Here is a 13,790-nt window from a genome sequence, read left to right as displayed (position 1 = left end):
CTTTTCTCCACAGATGCTGCCAGACCTGCTGAGCTTTTCCAGCAACTTTTGTTCTTGTTCCTGATTTACAGCATGCACAGTTCTTTGTTTTTATTTAACTCCTACGGGGTTGCTCATGGTGCCAAATTTTGCCCTTCCAAAATTGAGAGTGCATCTGTCCCACCTCCTGTTTGCATTGCACAGTTCTGTGTCAGTGTTGCGCCTCTGGCTCTCTCGTGTCTCTGTCAGGGCTCATCATGGAATTAGTTGGTGTACTATTTGTCAAATTAAAACACTTGGACACCAAATGCTGCAGCTACCACGGAGACTCGAAAAGTGGCTGGCTTGGAAAATGCAAATTTACCACTGGGATGCTCCTCTAACAGCCTGTTTGCCTTATGTGTTCTGTACAGTTGATGCCCTTTGATTTTTAGCTGGAAGACCCCATGGTGGGGTTTGTGAGACCTGTTCAAACATGGTTTTCAGACACATTAAGTGATTGATTGTTGAGAAAGTAGCAACCAAAATACTCCTGTGACTCAAGAACAGTCCTAATGCCAAAGTGACTTTGACAAACAACAGCCTTAAGTACTTTATTAAATGTAGAATCTTAAAGCACAAAATAAGACCGTTCAACCCATTGTGTCCAAGTAAGCTGTTTGAAAAAACTATTACATTTGTTGGATCCCTGTTCTTTTGCCACTGTCCTATACATTTTTCTCTTTTCAAGTATTTAGGCAATACTCCTTTGAAAATAAATATTGAATCTACTTCTACTGCCTTTTGTAATAGCATTTTCAAGATCATGCAAACACTTCACAAAATAGAACAAATTCATCTTCTTTTTAAACCGCATTACTCTGGCTACTGATCCTCCTCCCAGAGGAAACAGAGTAGAAAGGAAGAAACAGTCAAAAGCCTTTATAACTCTGAATACCTCTATCAAATCTCCCTTAAATCTTCTTTACCATATGTAGAACAATCCCCAGCTCATAGCCTCCTGGGTCTTATTATGGGAATTGCTTTAAACATTTTCTCAGTCCTGTCACTCTATGAAGTTTTTACATCAATCCTCAGTGAACCAGATAGATTGAGCAACACCCTCATAGAAAACCAGAGTTTAAAAATGAGTCTGTCAAATATTAACAAACTCAAACGTTTAAGGTGTTTGTTTGTGATCAGGACACGTTGGTTTTGCTCTCAATGAAGTGGCTTGGAAAAATTAAACCACGAACAACAAAAATAAACTGTAGCACATTCATGTGTAAGGATGATTTATGACATTCTTAATTACCTTGATAAGTGAAAGAAGGTAAAAGAACGATATGGTACAGGAATACATGCTTCATTTACATCATACATAATTTCTCATAGAAGCCAAAATTCCAATATTAAAAATCATTGTAATATTCATTGACACTTAATCTTTTCCTGAGGGATAATTACCTTGCAAAGGCTCTTTGCTGGTTTTCTTTACATATATCTGGGAGGCAAATAAATCTGATGCTAATACAGATAAATTCCTAAAATATTCGACAGGTGCAACTGGGTAAACATAAAGCAGAGAAGGCTAAGAGATGTAATTTAGTTTGTTTTTGATGTGGAGGTGCCGGTGTTGGACTGGGGTGGACAAGGTCAGAAATCAGACAACACCAGGTTGTAGTCCAACAGATTTATTTGAAATCAGAAGTCTTCATCTGACAAAGGGGCAATGCTCTGAAAGCTTGTGATTTCAAATAAACCTGTTGGATTATAACCTGGTGTTGTTTGATTTCTGACCTAGTTGAACTTTTTATTAGAGATAATAAGAACTGCAGATGCTGGAGAATCCAAGGTAACAAGGTGTAGAGCTGGATGAACACAGCAGGACAAACAGCATCAGAGGAACAGGAAGGCTGACGTTTCGGGTCTAGACCCTTCTTCATTTTCTAGAAGAAGGGTCTAGGCCCAAAACATCAGCTTTCCTGCTTCTAAGATGCTGCTTGGCCTGCTGTGTTCATCCAGCTCCATACCTTGTTATCTCTTTATTGTTAAGCTTTTATTTTTTCTGATTGAAGTATTAGTGGAAAGGGATCAACAATGAAACGTTACCTCAGTGAGAATGAAGGAATGTAACTTTACTGGAATAGGAGATGTTTTGCCACAGGAAATGGCATAGAAAGACTGCTGTAAATTTGAACGGTAAAAATCAAAGAATCCCTGCAGTGTGGAAGCAGGCCATTTTGCCAATCAAGTCCACAGTGACCCATTCAATGAACAACCCACCCAGACCCAAACCCCTACCCTATCCCTGTAATCCTGCATTTCCCTTAGTTAAGCCAGAACATCCGTGGACACTAGGGGAAATTTAACATGGCCAATCCACCCTAACCTGTATATCTTTGGACTGTGGGAGGAAACAGGAGCACCCAGAGGAAACCCATGCAGACAGGGGAAGAACATGCAAACTCCACACAAACAGTCACCCAAGAGTGGATCAAGATCGAAGAGGAAGATACAAGACCATCAGTGGAGGAACAAAGTAGTAAGTCTGGATTTCAATTACACTATGAAGCAGCCAGCAGAGATGCTAAAAGCTCACCGATCACCTTCTAAACTTTAAATTTCTTCACAGATAGGGACGGACCTCACAGGCCTTGATGTCACCCCACTTTTTAGACTTTAAGATATCAGCAGTGGCATTATGAGTAGCACGCTTGTTGTGTGTCAGAAGCTGACTCGAATACACAGTCCAGGTTCACATGTCACTGCAATAGAATTTGAGAATTTTCCTTTTTGGATGAGGTGCTAATTGCCCCTGTATGCCCTCTCAGGTGGAATATAAAAGATTCTGTAGCATTATTTTGAAGAAGTAGGGAGTTTCCTTCTCAATACGTAACCTTCAACCATCATGTGGAATAACTGTCAAATTGATGCAACTTAATAGTTACATTTCCTGCATCGACTAACAGTTCCACTTCAGAAGGTACTTCATTGACTGTAAACTGCTTTGGAACAGCCGGAGGTGGTGATAGAGGGTGAACAAATACAAGCATAGTTGGTTCTGCTATAATATGTGTAACTTCAACGCAAATTGACTTTAATGTGAGAGAAGAACTTAGACCATTATTTGTAGTCCGTGAACTTTACTTATCTGTATTGGCTATAACGTGATTCTGGCCCCATTTGTTTAAATAGCGCAGCTAATGCACAATTTTCTTACAAGTTCAGAATAAACATGACAATTAGAAGTGGTTACAGATGTTCCAAAAGCCACATGCTTCCCTGTTTTAGTAGATCAATCTTCAATCTTGGAGCTATGTTTCTTCATCCCAACATCCTGTTTCCATGTTAAGATGATGAGTGTGGAAAGAAAAATATATCCTGCCAGATCAACAAAGAAAATCAATATGGCACTCTGAAAATGCTAAATAAGAAATTATTTGAAGTCTGTGGTTGTAAAACTCTCAGAGATGAGGTATAGAAGCTGTTTGAGAATCAAAAATCATCCAACCAGCTCATGAGCACTTAAATTTTATGATTACCTATGAATAAGCAAGGCAAAGATGGATGTGTTGGGTGAGCAGTGGTCGACTGTGGAATGGCCTGGAGATCATCACATGGAGCATCCAGAAATGCATCTTGCCAGAGTTGGTAAGATGTTGCAATGGAACAGGATGAGAGCCATAGGACTTCAACAGAGGGGGTTAATGCACAAAAGAGCGTGAACGAGGGGCCAGAGAAACCCACAATAGAGGTGAACTGATCCCACACCAATTAGTCTTCCTCCCCCACAGTACCACTGACAGACATGAAACCTATAACAATTGCAATTATATATCACCTTTATCACCTTCCAATGCATTTAACAACCAATAAAAGCTTTGAAGTATGGTCACTTGGAATATGGAGAATCACAGCAAGATCCCACATACAGTAGTGTAATCCTCTGCAAATTGACATTCAAAACAGGGACTTCAGTTGAAAGACCAGTGCTCCAGTTTCCTTATTAAGCTGTCAGCATGTGCAGAAGTGAACAATAAAACTCTCCATCCCTTAGGAACCTGTATGTTTTTAACTTCACTAATATTACATCCTCTCAACTGCACGACCTCCTTCCTTCATTTTACAAGTTGGGAGCAGTGCAGATGTGACATGAGAATGAATCATTTTGCAAGAGCAGCGGCAGATAAGCAGAGTGATGGATGACACTTAAGGAAAAGAGACAGCAGGCACCAAGCACATCTCACTGTACCAAGGCCAGATTATTGCCTGGTGCTCAAAATTCCCGAAGTGTTAATCTTGCTGTCTCTACCATGGAGTAGATGCAAGATAAAATCAGTTTTTAAAAATCCCTCACAAATGACATGATACATTAGATTAACTAAAACTTAACAAAAGAACTGACATGATGTCAAACAGCCAGTGGAAATTAAGGGTGGTTGTCTCCAGAAGTAAAATGAGGGAAGTAAAATAAAGAATGTGAATCAGGAGAAGGTGAGCTGCAAAGTTTGCTAGTAGTCTATTGGATATAGGATGATCTGATTAAGGAGTTCAAAAGGTATTTGAAACAGATAAACTAAAACATCTGATGGACCATCAAGAATGGCAGAAGGGGCCAGCCTGTTCAAGAGTGATATCAGGAAACACATCTTCACTCAAAGGAGAGCTGAAATCTGGAATTCTTCCATCTGAAAAAGAAATGCTGAGGTTGACAGCCATTTGGATCTTTCAAGACTGAGAATGTTAGATTTTTAATTAGGTAAGGGTGTTGAGGGATATGAAAGCAAGGCAAATAAATATAAATGAGATCTAGAGTTAATTTTTTAAAATTCATTCACATGGCATGTGAGTCACTGGTTAGGCTAGCATTTATTGCCCAGATGGCAGTTGAGAGTCAGTGACATTGCTGTGGGTCTGGAGTCACATGTAGGCCAGACTAGGTTAGGACGTCAGTTTCCTTCCCCAGAGGACATTAGTGAACAAGATGAGCTCTTTCCCCAGTAATGAACAATGCCACTTGTCACGTCGACAGTCATTTTCTTTCTCTCATTCTGTCTTTGGTGCCAACCATCCTCTATGTCCACTGGCTGTTTGACATCGTGGTCACTGTTAGACTCGCAATTCCAGATTTTTATTGAATTCAAATTCTACTGTCTGCCTTCATGCAATTTGAACCTGGGTCCCCGAGACGGCACTTAGGTCTCTGGATCAACGGTCTAGCAATAACACAAAGACAGCAAATGGCCTCCTACTTGGCTATTGCTATGTACCAACAGAACAAAACAATGGCACAAATTGTAAATAGGGATTTAAATTAATAATGGTGCACATATAAAGGAATTTGGAAAAACAGGATGAGGATTCTGAGATACAATAATGTAAAGATGGGGAGTGGGGATTGGTAGACAGTAATGGATGTTGTGGCAATGTGTCTGGGCTTGTGGGAGGCCAGGAGGAGTTCATTATTAACTATTATTGTGGCATCTTTGACAATTTAAAGTACTTCATAACAAGTGAATCATTTTCCAAAGCATAGCTACTGATAGCAGGTCGTGTTCAGAGATTTAGACTTGGATATTCCACTGGCCAGACAATCATTATTCCACTGTACATAGGAGTCGTATATGGGGAGCACTGGGCAATTCCCCTAGGCCTGGGAAATTCTGAAAGTCTCCATTTAAATTGAAGAATTTGGAGGATTCCAATGAAGTTGAGTAAAATGGTTATTCCTGAAGCATTAATCTATTAAATACACAGTCTAACACCTAACTATATACCTATATGTACTTCAGATCCCCAACTACACCTTTCCCAGACCTCTTGCAGCAATCCAAGATTCTGAACTGACCTTGCTTTCCTAGCCACCTCACATACTCCTCCCTTAATCCTCTCTGCATCTGACCTTCCCCTTCTCTTACACTCTGCCCAACCATGCCAGGCTGGACTCCAACCAATGTGCCCCAGTTCCACCAGATCAGACATGACCCTGGCACTGAACTCAAACCATATAACCACTACCCCCCCCCCCCCCCCCCCCGCAGATCCTATACAACCCAAACTACTTTAAACACTAAATCACTGACCCAACCTCCATGCACCCTGGTAACTTTGCCACCTGGCACCCTAACCCCTTCTCATTTAAGATGCTACACACCTGGCACCATATTCCTGCCCATCTAGCATCCTACCCCAGCACTCCACCACCACACTTAGTTTATATGGTTACCTTTTGGTGGCAGATGTTAAGTGGCTGTCAGGACCTCTGGATTTCAGAATAGGACAGCTGACAGGGGTTTTCCTCCCCAACGGTTATGCGCTACTAAAGAACTGTCTAAATTGAAGTACTGCTGTACAATTCTGAAGGAGCCCTCTCAGAAATGTAGAGCTCCCTCCTTTCATAATAAAAAAAAATGGTTGGAGTGGCAACCTGTGTGAGATTGCCATTCCTCAGAAAATCCTGCCCTGGACCTCAAAACTGACGTCAGCTCCCCAAGTGCAGTACCTGAGGGAGTGCAACATTGTCACAGATCCTGCCTTTCACTTGACGTATTAAACCCAGGGCAGTTTGTCCTTCTGTGTTGATGCATAAGATCTCACAACTACTATTTTGAAGAAAAAGGACGTTCTTTCCAATTCCTTCAACCAGTATCACTAAAAACAAAATTACTTAGTGTCTGAGAGCTGCTTGAGAGAGACAGCAAGATCTGACTGCAAACAAGCTACCACAGCTCCTACAACAGAGACTGCAATGAAGGTAGTCAATCAATAAAGCAATTACTTAGCTGATATCCATTTTGGGCAATCCCAAGGATTTAAAAGGCAGTACAAAAATTCAAGTCTTTCTTACTGTTCTGCACAGACTGAACCCCATCTCAAACCTTCTGGGTTTGTGGATCTCAGGACTCTTGTTAAGTGATAATCCCTGCAGGAATTTGTCACATCTGGAACCAGCTACATTTAGTGCGGTGGTGACTATAATCATTTCATACTCAGTTAGGTAATGATGGAAAGGATTCTTTTGGGGTAATATAACTCACATCCAACGAGTTCCAAGATGTGTTCACAAAACCCCGTCCCTCCCAAAGTAGGGCCAACACCACTCAAAACTTCCCACCCGAAGTCAGGTCATTGTATCAACAACGGAAATTTGCCATGCTGAAAGTGAAACAGTCCACAGAGATATGGAAATGGAAATGAAATTGCTGGATCAATTAGAATGTCACAGTGGCACACCAGAATTTCTTAGCACTACATTGAAAATTTCAATTGGACATCTCAAAACACTGGCAAGGGCCAAAGCTTACCCCAATGAAGGAAATGCAAAGCTTTGAGGCCACATCTGTGTGAACCCGGCAGTAGGATGTCCTAGCTGACAGCACAGGCCTAGGAAGACTATTCCCTCAATACCATGCCAGGAACTGGCCTATCATTCAAGCTGACATAGCTATGTGCCATGCGCCAAGCACTCTGGTAGCATTGGGAGGGCAGTTGTGGGGGGGGGGGAAATTTAGCCTAGCCAACGCTTTTGGGTAGGAGGAATGACATCAGCCTTGATGTTTTACAGAGACTGACCTTCTTAATCAGATAACACAGCCATATCCATGACAGAAGAAGCATCAGTGTAAGTCTAAGAGAATAGAACCATTTGATATTGTCCTTGATCATACATTTACACCCTGATATACTCCAGTTCAGTGTTAGGAACTGTTTAAATCATATTCTCCTAATATTGGCATTCTCTGTAAGTACAGAACTTCACAATGTTGTTTAGTAGGGAGGGATTCAATTACTATGTCTTATTAAGTTTTTTTACCTAGAATTATGTACAAACCAAAACAGATTTAAATCACAGTTGTGCTGCAGAATTCTGGTAAGAGTTTATCTGGAAGAAGCTTCACAGAAGATCAATGCTGCTTATATTCTGTAAGTCCTCATCAGTAAAAAATGCAAAGTGAAAGAAAAAAAATGTCAAAAAGCAGGACTCATTCTGAAGGCTAGATGTTTAGAAAGGAGGTGTAGGGTGATAGATCAGTATTTGGCAACAATAGCATTAGATTTGATTTTTCTTGTTACAGTTCCCCATGTACTTTGCATCAACGTCTACCAAGGAGCAGCATTTTCTCAAAGTTACAGAGAGCAAGGAGGCTGTTAGGACAGTGGGAATAAGTAAAAATAAGTGAAGGGAATACAACCAACTTAAAAAGATCCAGAATAGCTCATTGGGTCGCATGGCTCCTGTTGTGCTGGACTATTCAACTTGTTTGCTCACGCACTCTCTTTCCAATCCATTAGATCCACAAGCCGTTTCTCCGTTTTTCACTTCTCACACTCTTTCTTCGTTGTTTTTCTGGCTCCTTCTGTCACTCAGTTTCTCTCACGTCTGGCATGCTCCTCTTTTATATTTTAATTAAATTTTCAGCATTTTTCATGCCCCATCAAAAGATCAAAAATACCTCTACTGCATTTTGATTTTTTATAAAAGAGCACTCACTTTGTTAGAAAATCATTTCATTTATGCTATGATTTGTATTTTTCATTCTCCTATGGAAAAATTTTATGTCATCTTGCTTTATTTTGAGTTATGCAATTGTACAAGTTATTTTCTGTGTTACATTTTCTGATAAAGAACATTCAACGATGTGAACTATTTCCTGCATGTGTGAACATTGTCAATAAAACAAAGCCTGAAAACCCTCCGGGTAATCCTGTACACTGACATCCTGGGGTTCACCCTGTCCATCTTTAATAATGTTTCATGTGGGATTTTAAATATTACTTGGGGAAGGGGTACAGCAGATTTTCCAATGTGTTGCAAATCTACACACCCATCAGGCAGAGACCCAGAAACCTGATAGGGGTTTAAAGTGAGCTTGAACTGACACAGAACCTAGACAGGGCAAAATCTTCTTTCATGGATGCATGAATGCTCCACAGGATTGAATCACCTCTGACATCCTGTGCAACCCCTGACCATGATCCAAAGCCTGCAACAGGGCTCAATGCTTGAGGAATAATGTTCCTCAAAGTTAACACTTCTGCCTGAGGGAGAAGCTTATGCCTTAACCTATTTTCCTAATTAACTGTTCAGGGATGTTATAACAGCCTTCTGAAGCAGGTAGGATTTGAACCTGGGTCTCTCTCTGCGCAATGGTAGGGACCATTCTATAGCTTTGAGCATATTATTTAGACTCACGTTCAAGCACTCTATCAGGACTCTGTGACTTTGCCAAAGGCACCATCTCTTGGACGAGATGTCAACCCTGTCAGGCTGGCAGAAATTTTTCCACGATCTAGTTCAAGGAAGAGGTACGATGGGGCCAATGTTTATCTTTCAAACGAGACCATAAAAACAGATTATCTAGCTATCACCATGACTGTGGGAGCTTGCTGTATACAAATTGGTTCCAACATCACAAACATAAACAAGTCTCCAGCCAATGAAATGCTTCGGAAGAGTGATTCAGAAGTTCTTGAAGTTATGAATATTCTCTCCCTTCCCCATACACCAAACTGCTCAAGGAGTGGTTTATGGAATCACTCATTTACAGCACACGGGCCATTGGGCTTCAATCCAATTTCCAACTTTGTTGTTAGCTCTAAGACAGCACCTCAAGTACATATCCAGGTATTTTTAATTAGAAGAATTGTACCTCAAATATAAATTTCAGAGTTCCAGACCCGTACCAGAGTGAAAACAAATTTCTCATCTCCCTTCTAATCCTCATATAATTACAATGATTATACGGCCCCTGTTTATTCATTTCTTTGCTAAGTGAATTCTATCTAGCATGAACAGATTTTGGAAAAGCAAAACCTGAAGGCATTAAAATGTTTTACAAATGCAGAACTGTGATGATTGACATTTTGGTCAGCCAGTAGCAGTTGAAGGTAGAAGGTGATCCGCTGGAATTTGTGCAACTAGGATTGACAACCATCCTCCATAGATTATTTAAACGACTTCATCAGCAATGGAGCCTTCAGCACCGAGAAGGTAGTAATAAGGCCTCTGAGATGCAAAAGGAGGAATGTGAGAGAGATACACTGTGTACAACGGAGGGGCCTTTCACAAACGGAAAGTTTTACACATATTCCACCCTTTTCCAAACCAGGCTCATTTTATATTTAACTAGAAAAAGGTACAAGGTGGAATCTGGGACAATCACAATATGTTTAGGAAATTGTAGGGATACCAGGTCACTTAATGAAAAACCTGGGGCGTTCCAGTCAAACTGGGACATATGGTCCTGCCTGTTCACTCTTTATCTAGGACCAATCCTAATTTCATATACCTCAATTAACTCTCTACTCATTCTTCCTGTGTTCTAAGGAAAACAAACTAATCTTTGTCCATCACTAAAACATTCCAGTATCTATACTGTACCTTATGTTGCAGCAACCAGAACTGAACATAGTACTGCAGTTATGGCCTAAAGCCCCATAGCTCTGGCATAACCTCACATCCTATATTCTGTGCCTCGGGCAATAAAGGAAAGTAAGCTTCTTTAACCACATGAGGGAGAAGGTGGCATCTACGAAATTGTCATGCCTCAGTCTTAGACAGAATTGATACGGGATGTGAAGTAATTCTGAAATTTAACACAGCCTGGCAGCAAATACAGAGCCACATCTACGAGCAGATGCGGGGGAAGGCAAGGTTAATGAGGTGGTAAGGATGGAGCAATTTCAATACTCCAATCTGTTCACATGCTGCTGTGGTAGAGAGTAGGGGTTAGAAGAAGCCTAAACATTCTGTCAGAAGCTCCAAAGCATCATCTGACACTGATCTACATATTTAAGGATCCTTCCCCGTTGGATTCTTCATCCTTTCCTATTTTGAGAAGACCTGGTTAAAAGGGAAGCCACTTGGACATTGGTTAAGTTATTAGCTGATTTTCTGCGTTCATTGCCTGATAAGCAGTTCAAAGAAGACAACTGTCTGAGAACACCACCACAGCGCACTCATTCCTGCTGTGGTGAGGAAGTGGTCCTTCCTGGTGGATTTCATCACATGACAGCTATTCATAGGTCAGGGAGGCTCACCTCAGCATCCTGGCCAATCAAATAAGACTATTTGGTCATTATCACATTTTGTGTAGGACCTTGCTGTCAGATTGGCTGCTGCATTTCTATATGAACACATAAACCAGCATAATTTCTTGATTAGATTCCAGACTGCAACTCTCACACTGGAAATCACCCAGGTGCCTCTAAGATTCTGGTCTGTAATTCATCAAATATCCATTAATTTTAATATAACCCCTGCCCTCCACACCCCATTCTGGTTGTATGCTGCAGCTGTGGCTAAAACACATGACCTGACTGACACATAGTTTAGTGGGTGGGTCTGTTATCAGCCACAGTACCATAGTTATGGGGTATGTTATGTAAATATTGGCTGCTCTGACATGAAGCAGATAAATTTTGACTCACTTCTCTTCCCTTCCAGGAACCGTTGATGAGGCTGAACGTCAGTGGAAGATGGAATTCCATCGATGGAGCTCCTACATGATGCATTGGAAGAATCAGTTTGACCACTACAGCAGGCAAGAGCGTTGTGCAGACCTGTGACCACCCCTTCCCCCTACCCCCAACTCCCTGCACTTCAGGTTGAGCGGTGAGGCAGACAGCAGAGTCCAAAAATGACCAGCCACCCAATCTAGCTCCTAGCATGCCCCTCTGTGCCCACTGTAAAACTTTGCCAGCATGAGTATCATCTAATGGTGCTCACCCTTCCAAGGCCTGCTCACACGATGTGCTTCAGTCTTGCAAATCTCACCATCGTCCATAAGTCTTTCAATCCCTCTCCTCCACCTGCAACAACCCACTCCCCCTTGCCATGCTCTCTCATTTTCACCTCTCCGTTCCCCTCTGTTGTCCTCTCCTGTGACTCTCCACGTCCACGTGGTCTCTGAGGATACTTTGAGCCACATGAGTTTAGGCAAGACTCCACCCCCAACAGTGCCATTAATCCAGCAAATCAGCCCAAGTCAATTAAACCAGGTCCGAGTTTCGAAGCTGGTTTTCAGAACACTGTGAATGATGCCTACAATAGTGATTTGCATTCATAAAGTCTAGAACAAAATCCTAAGATGCTTCACACTGGGGAAAAAAAGTAAATAATGGTGGTTATGGTTAATAATATTTAACAAGCCAATAATCTGCTTGTCCTTGACACTGAACTTGAAGTGGGATAGTTTTGCACTCCCCAGCACTTGAACTGACTGTATAGCTACACAGCAGATTTTTTTTTTGACAGTTTCAACTTGAGCTTGTTCATCTTATTGACTGATCAAGGCTCAAACTCTATTCCTAGCATTTCCTCTTTCCTGGTCTATTTGAGTTAAAATTGTTGCCAGAAACTGCCACAGCACTCTTAGCTCTAGATCAGAAAGCTAATGGAATCTAGTCCCAATCCAGAGACTTGAATTCACAAGTCAGACTGCAGTCCTGAGGGAGCATTACACTACTGCGAGTGTCATTTTTCAGATGATTCACAAAACTGAGGTTCTCTCTCTTCTCTCCATTAAAAGAACCCGTAGACACCATTTAAAAAGAGAGCTGGGCTTGAGAAAAGACCCCCCTCTATCCTTTAAATGGCATCTCCCTACCACACCATAAACACATCAGAGCAGAAGTAGGCTATTCAATGAGATCATGGTTGACCTGCTCATCCTCAACTCCATTTTCTTGCCTTGTTTCCACAACCTTTGATTCCCTTACTGATTAAAAAAAAGTCTGTCTATTTCAGCCTTGAATATTCTCAATGATCTAGTCTCAACAGCCCTCTCTAAAGAATTCCACATATTCACTAACCTCAAGAAACTCATCTGCCTTAAATGGGTGACCCCTTATGAGAACACATTGATAAAAATACATTTCCAAAACAACTGGGAGTACAGAATTGGGAATGGCAGGCCCTTCAAGAGTGAGGTTATTGATAACCTCAATGCCTCCCACCTGCAATCAAACACCACTGTTAAGAAAGACTACCCCTCCCATATATTGCACCATTTCATTAGCCACCATTTCATCGTGTATTGAAAGTATTCCTGATACTTATGCTGCCTTCACTTCCTGGAATTGTGCAAAGTTAACTTGTGGACAAATGCACTAGAACCGGCATATCTGTGGATCCCTGCTGACACCCCATTGTACCACTAAATTGAAATGGACTGTTCCTTGAACTTCCCTGTGGAAAGATACATTGCTCCAAGATAAATATTGTAAAATTATTTATTTAAGTGTTTTTTTTTTGTCTTTTTTTGTAAGAGGCAGTATCTGATGTGTTTTGGGGTTCTTGATGTTGCTATGTGAACACAATACAATAGATTTAAACAAGGATAGAGGAGATGAAGATGAAAATAAGGACAGAACATGTTACTCAAATGAGGACTGAATAATATCCATGCATCCTCTGGTCCAATAACCCTCAAACCTGACACTACACCAAGAACTATACTTATGACTTTCAGTATGAATTTGCACAGGCTGTCAACATGCCCAAGTGGGTCATCTCACTTTGAGATGTTGACTTTTGAGTCAGAAGTTGGGTTTACAAGCTACTTCACAATACAATGCAGCATTAGTGAACTGCGCTGTTAGAGATCCCACCTTGCAGATGAAACATTAAAAGTTATCAGGGCTATTATTTCTATAAGGAATGGTTGTTTTCTCAATATCCTGCTCATCATTTAGCCCTCATTCACCAGTATCTCGTTGTTGTTTGTGGGAGTGTGCTCAAATTAGCTGTCATATTTCCATGCATTTCAGGTGTTCTTCCTATGTAGTGAGCCAGTTTGGCACATTCTAAGAATGTGAAATGCAACGTA

General features: G+C 41.1%; 1 protein-coding gene across 2 annotated transcripts in view; it reads left to right on the top strand.

Moving 5' to 3' along the window:
• Positions 1–12,198, top strand: part of ache (acetylcholinesterase) — a 52,989-nt gene extending 40,791 nt beyond the window's left edge. For both annotated transcript variants that reach the window (XM_059642532.1, XM_048524219.2), the window contains one exon: positions 11,408–12,198. In XM_059642532.1, the coding sequence (XP_059498515.1) occupies positions 11,408–11,529 (122 nt within the window). In that variant the 3' untranslated portion in view covers positions 11,530–12,198. The remainder of the gene's footprint in view (positions 1–11,407) is intronic.
• The last annotated feature ends 1,592 nt before the right edge of the window (positions 12,199–13,790 follow it).

Source organism: Stegostoma tigrinum, chromosome 45 (assembly GCF_030684315.1).
Source record: "Stegostoma tigrinum isolate sSteTig4 chromosome 45, sSteTig4.hap1, whole genome shotgun sequence".
NCBI classification, from domain to species: Eukaryota; Metazoa; Chordata; class Chondrichthyes; order Orectolobiformes; family Stegostomatidae; genus Stegostoma; species Stegostoma tigrinum.
Note: the sequence above shows the minus strand (reverse complement) of the source record. Positions and strands in the feature narration are given on the sequence as shown.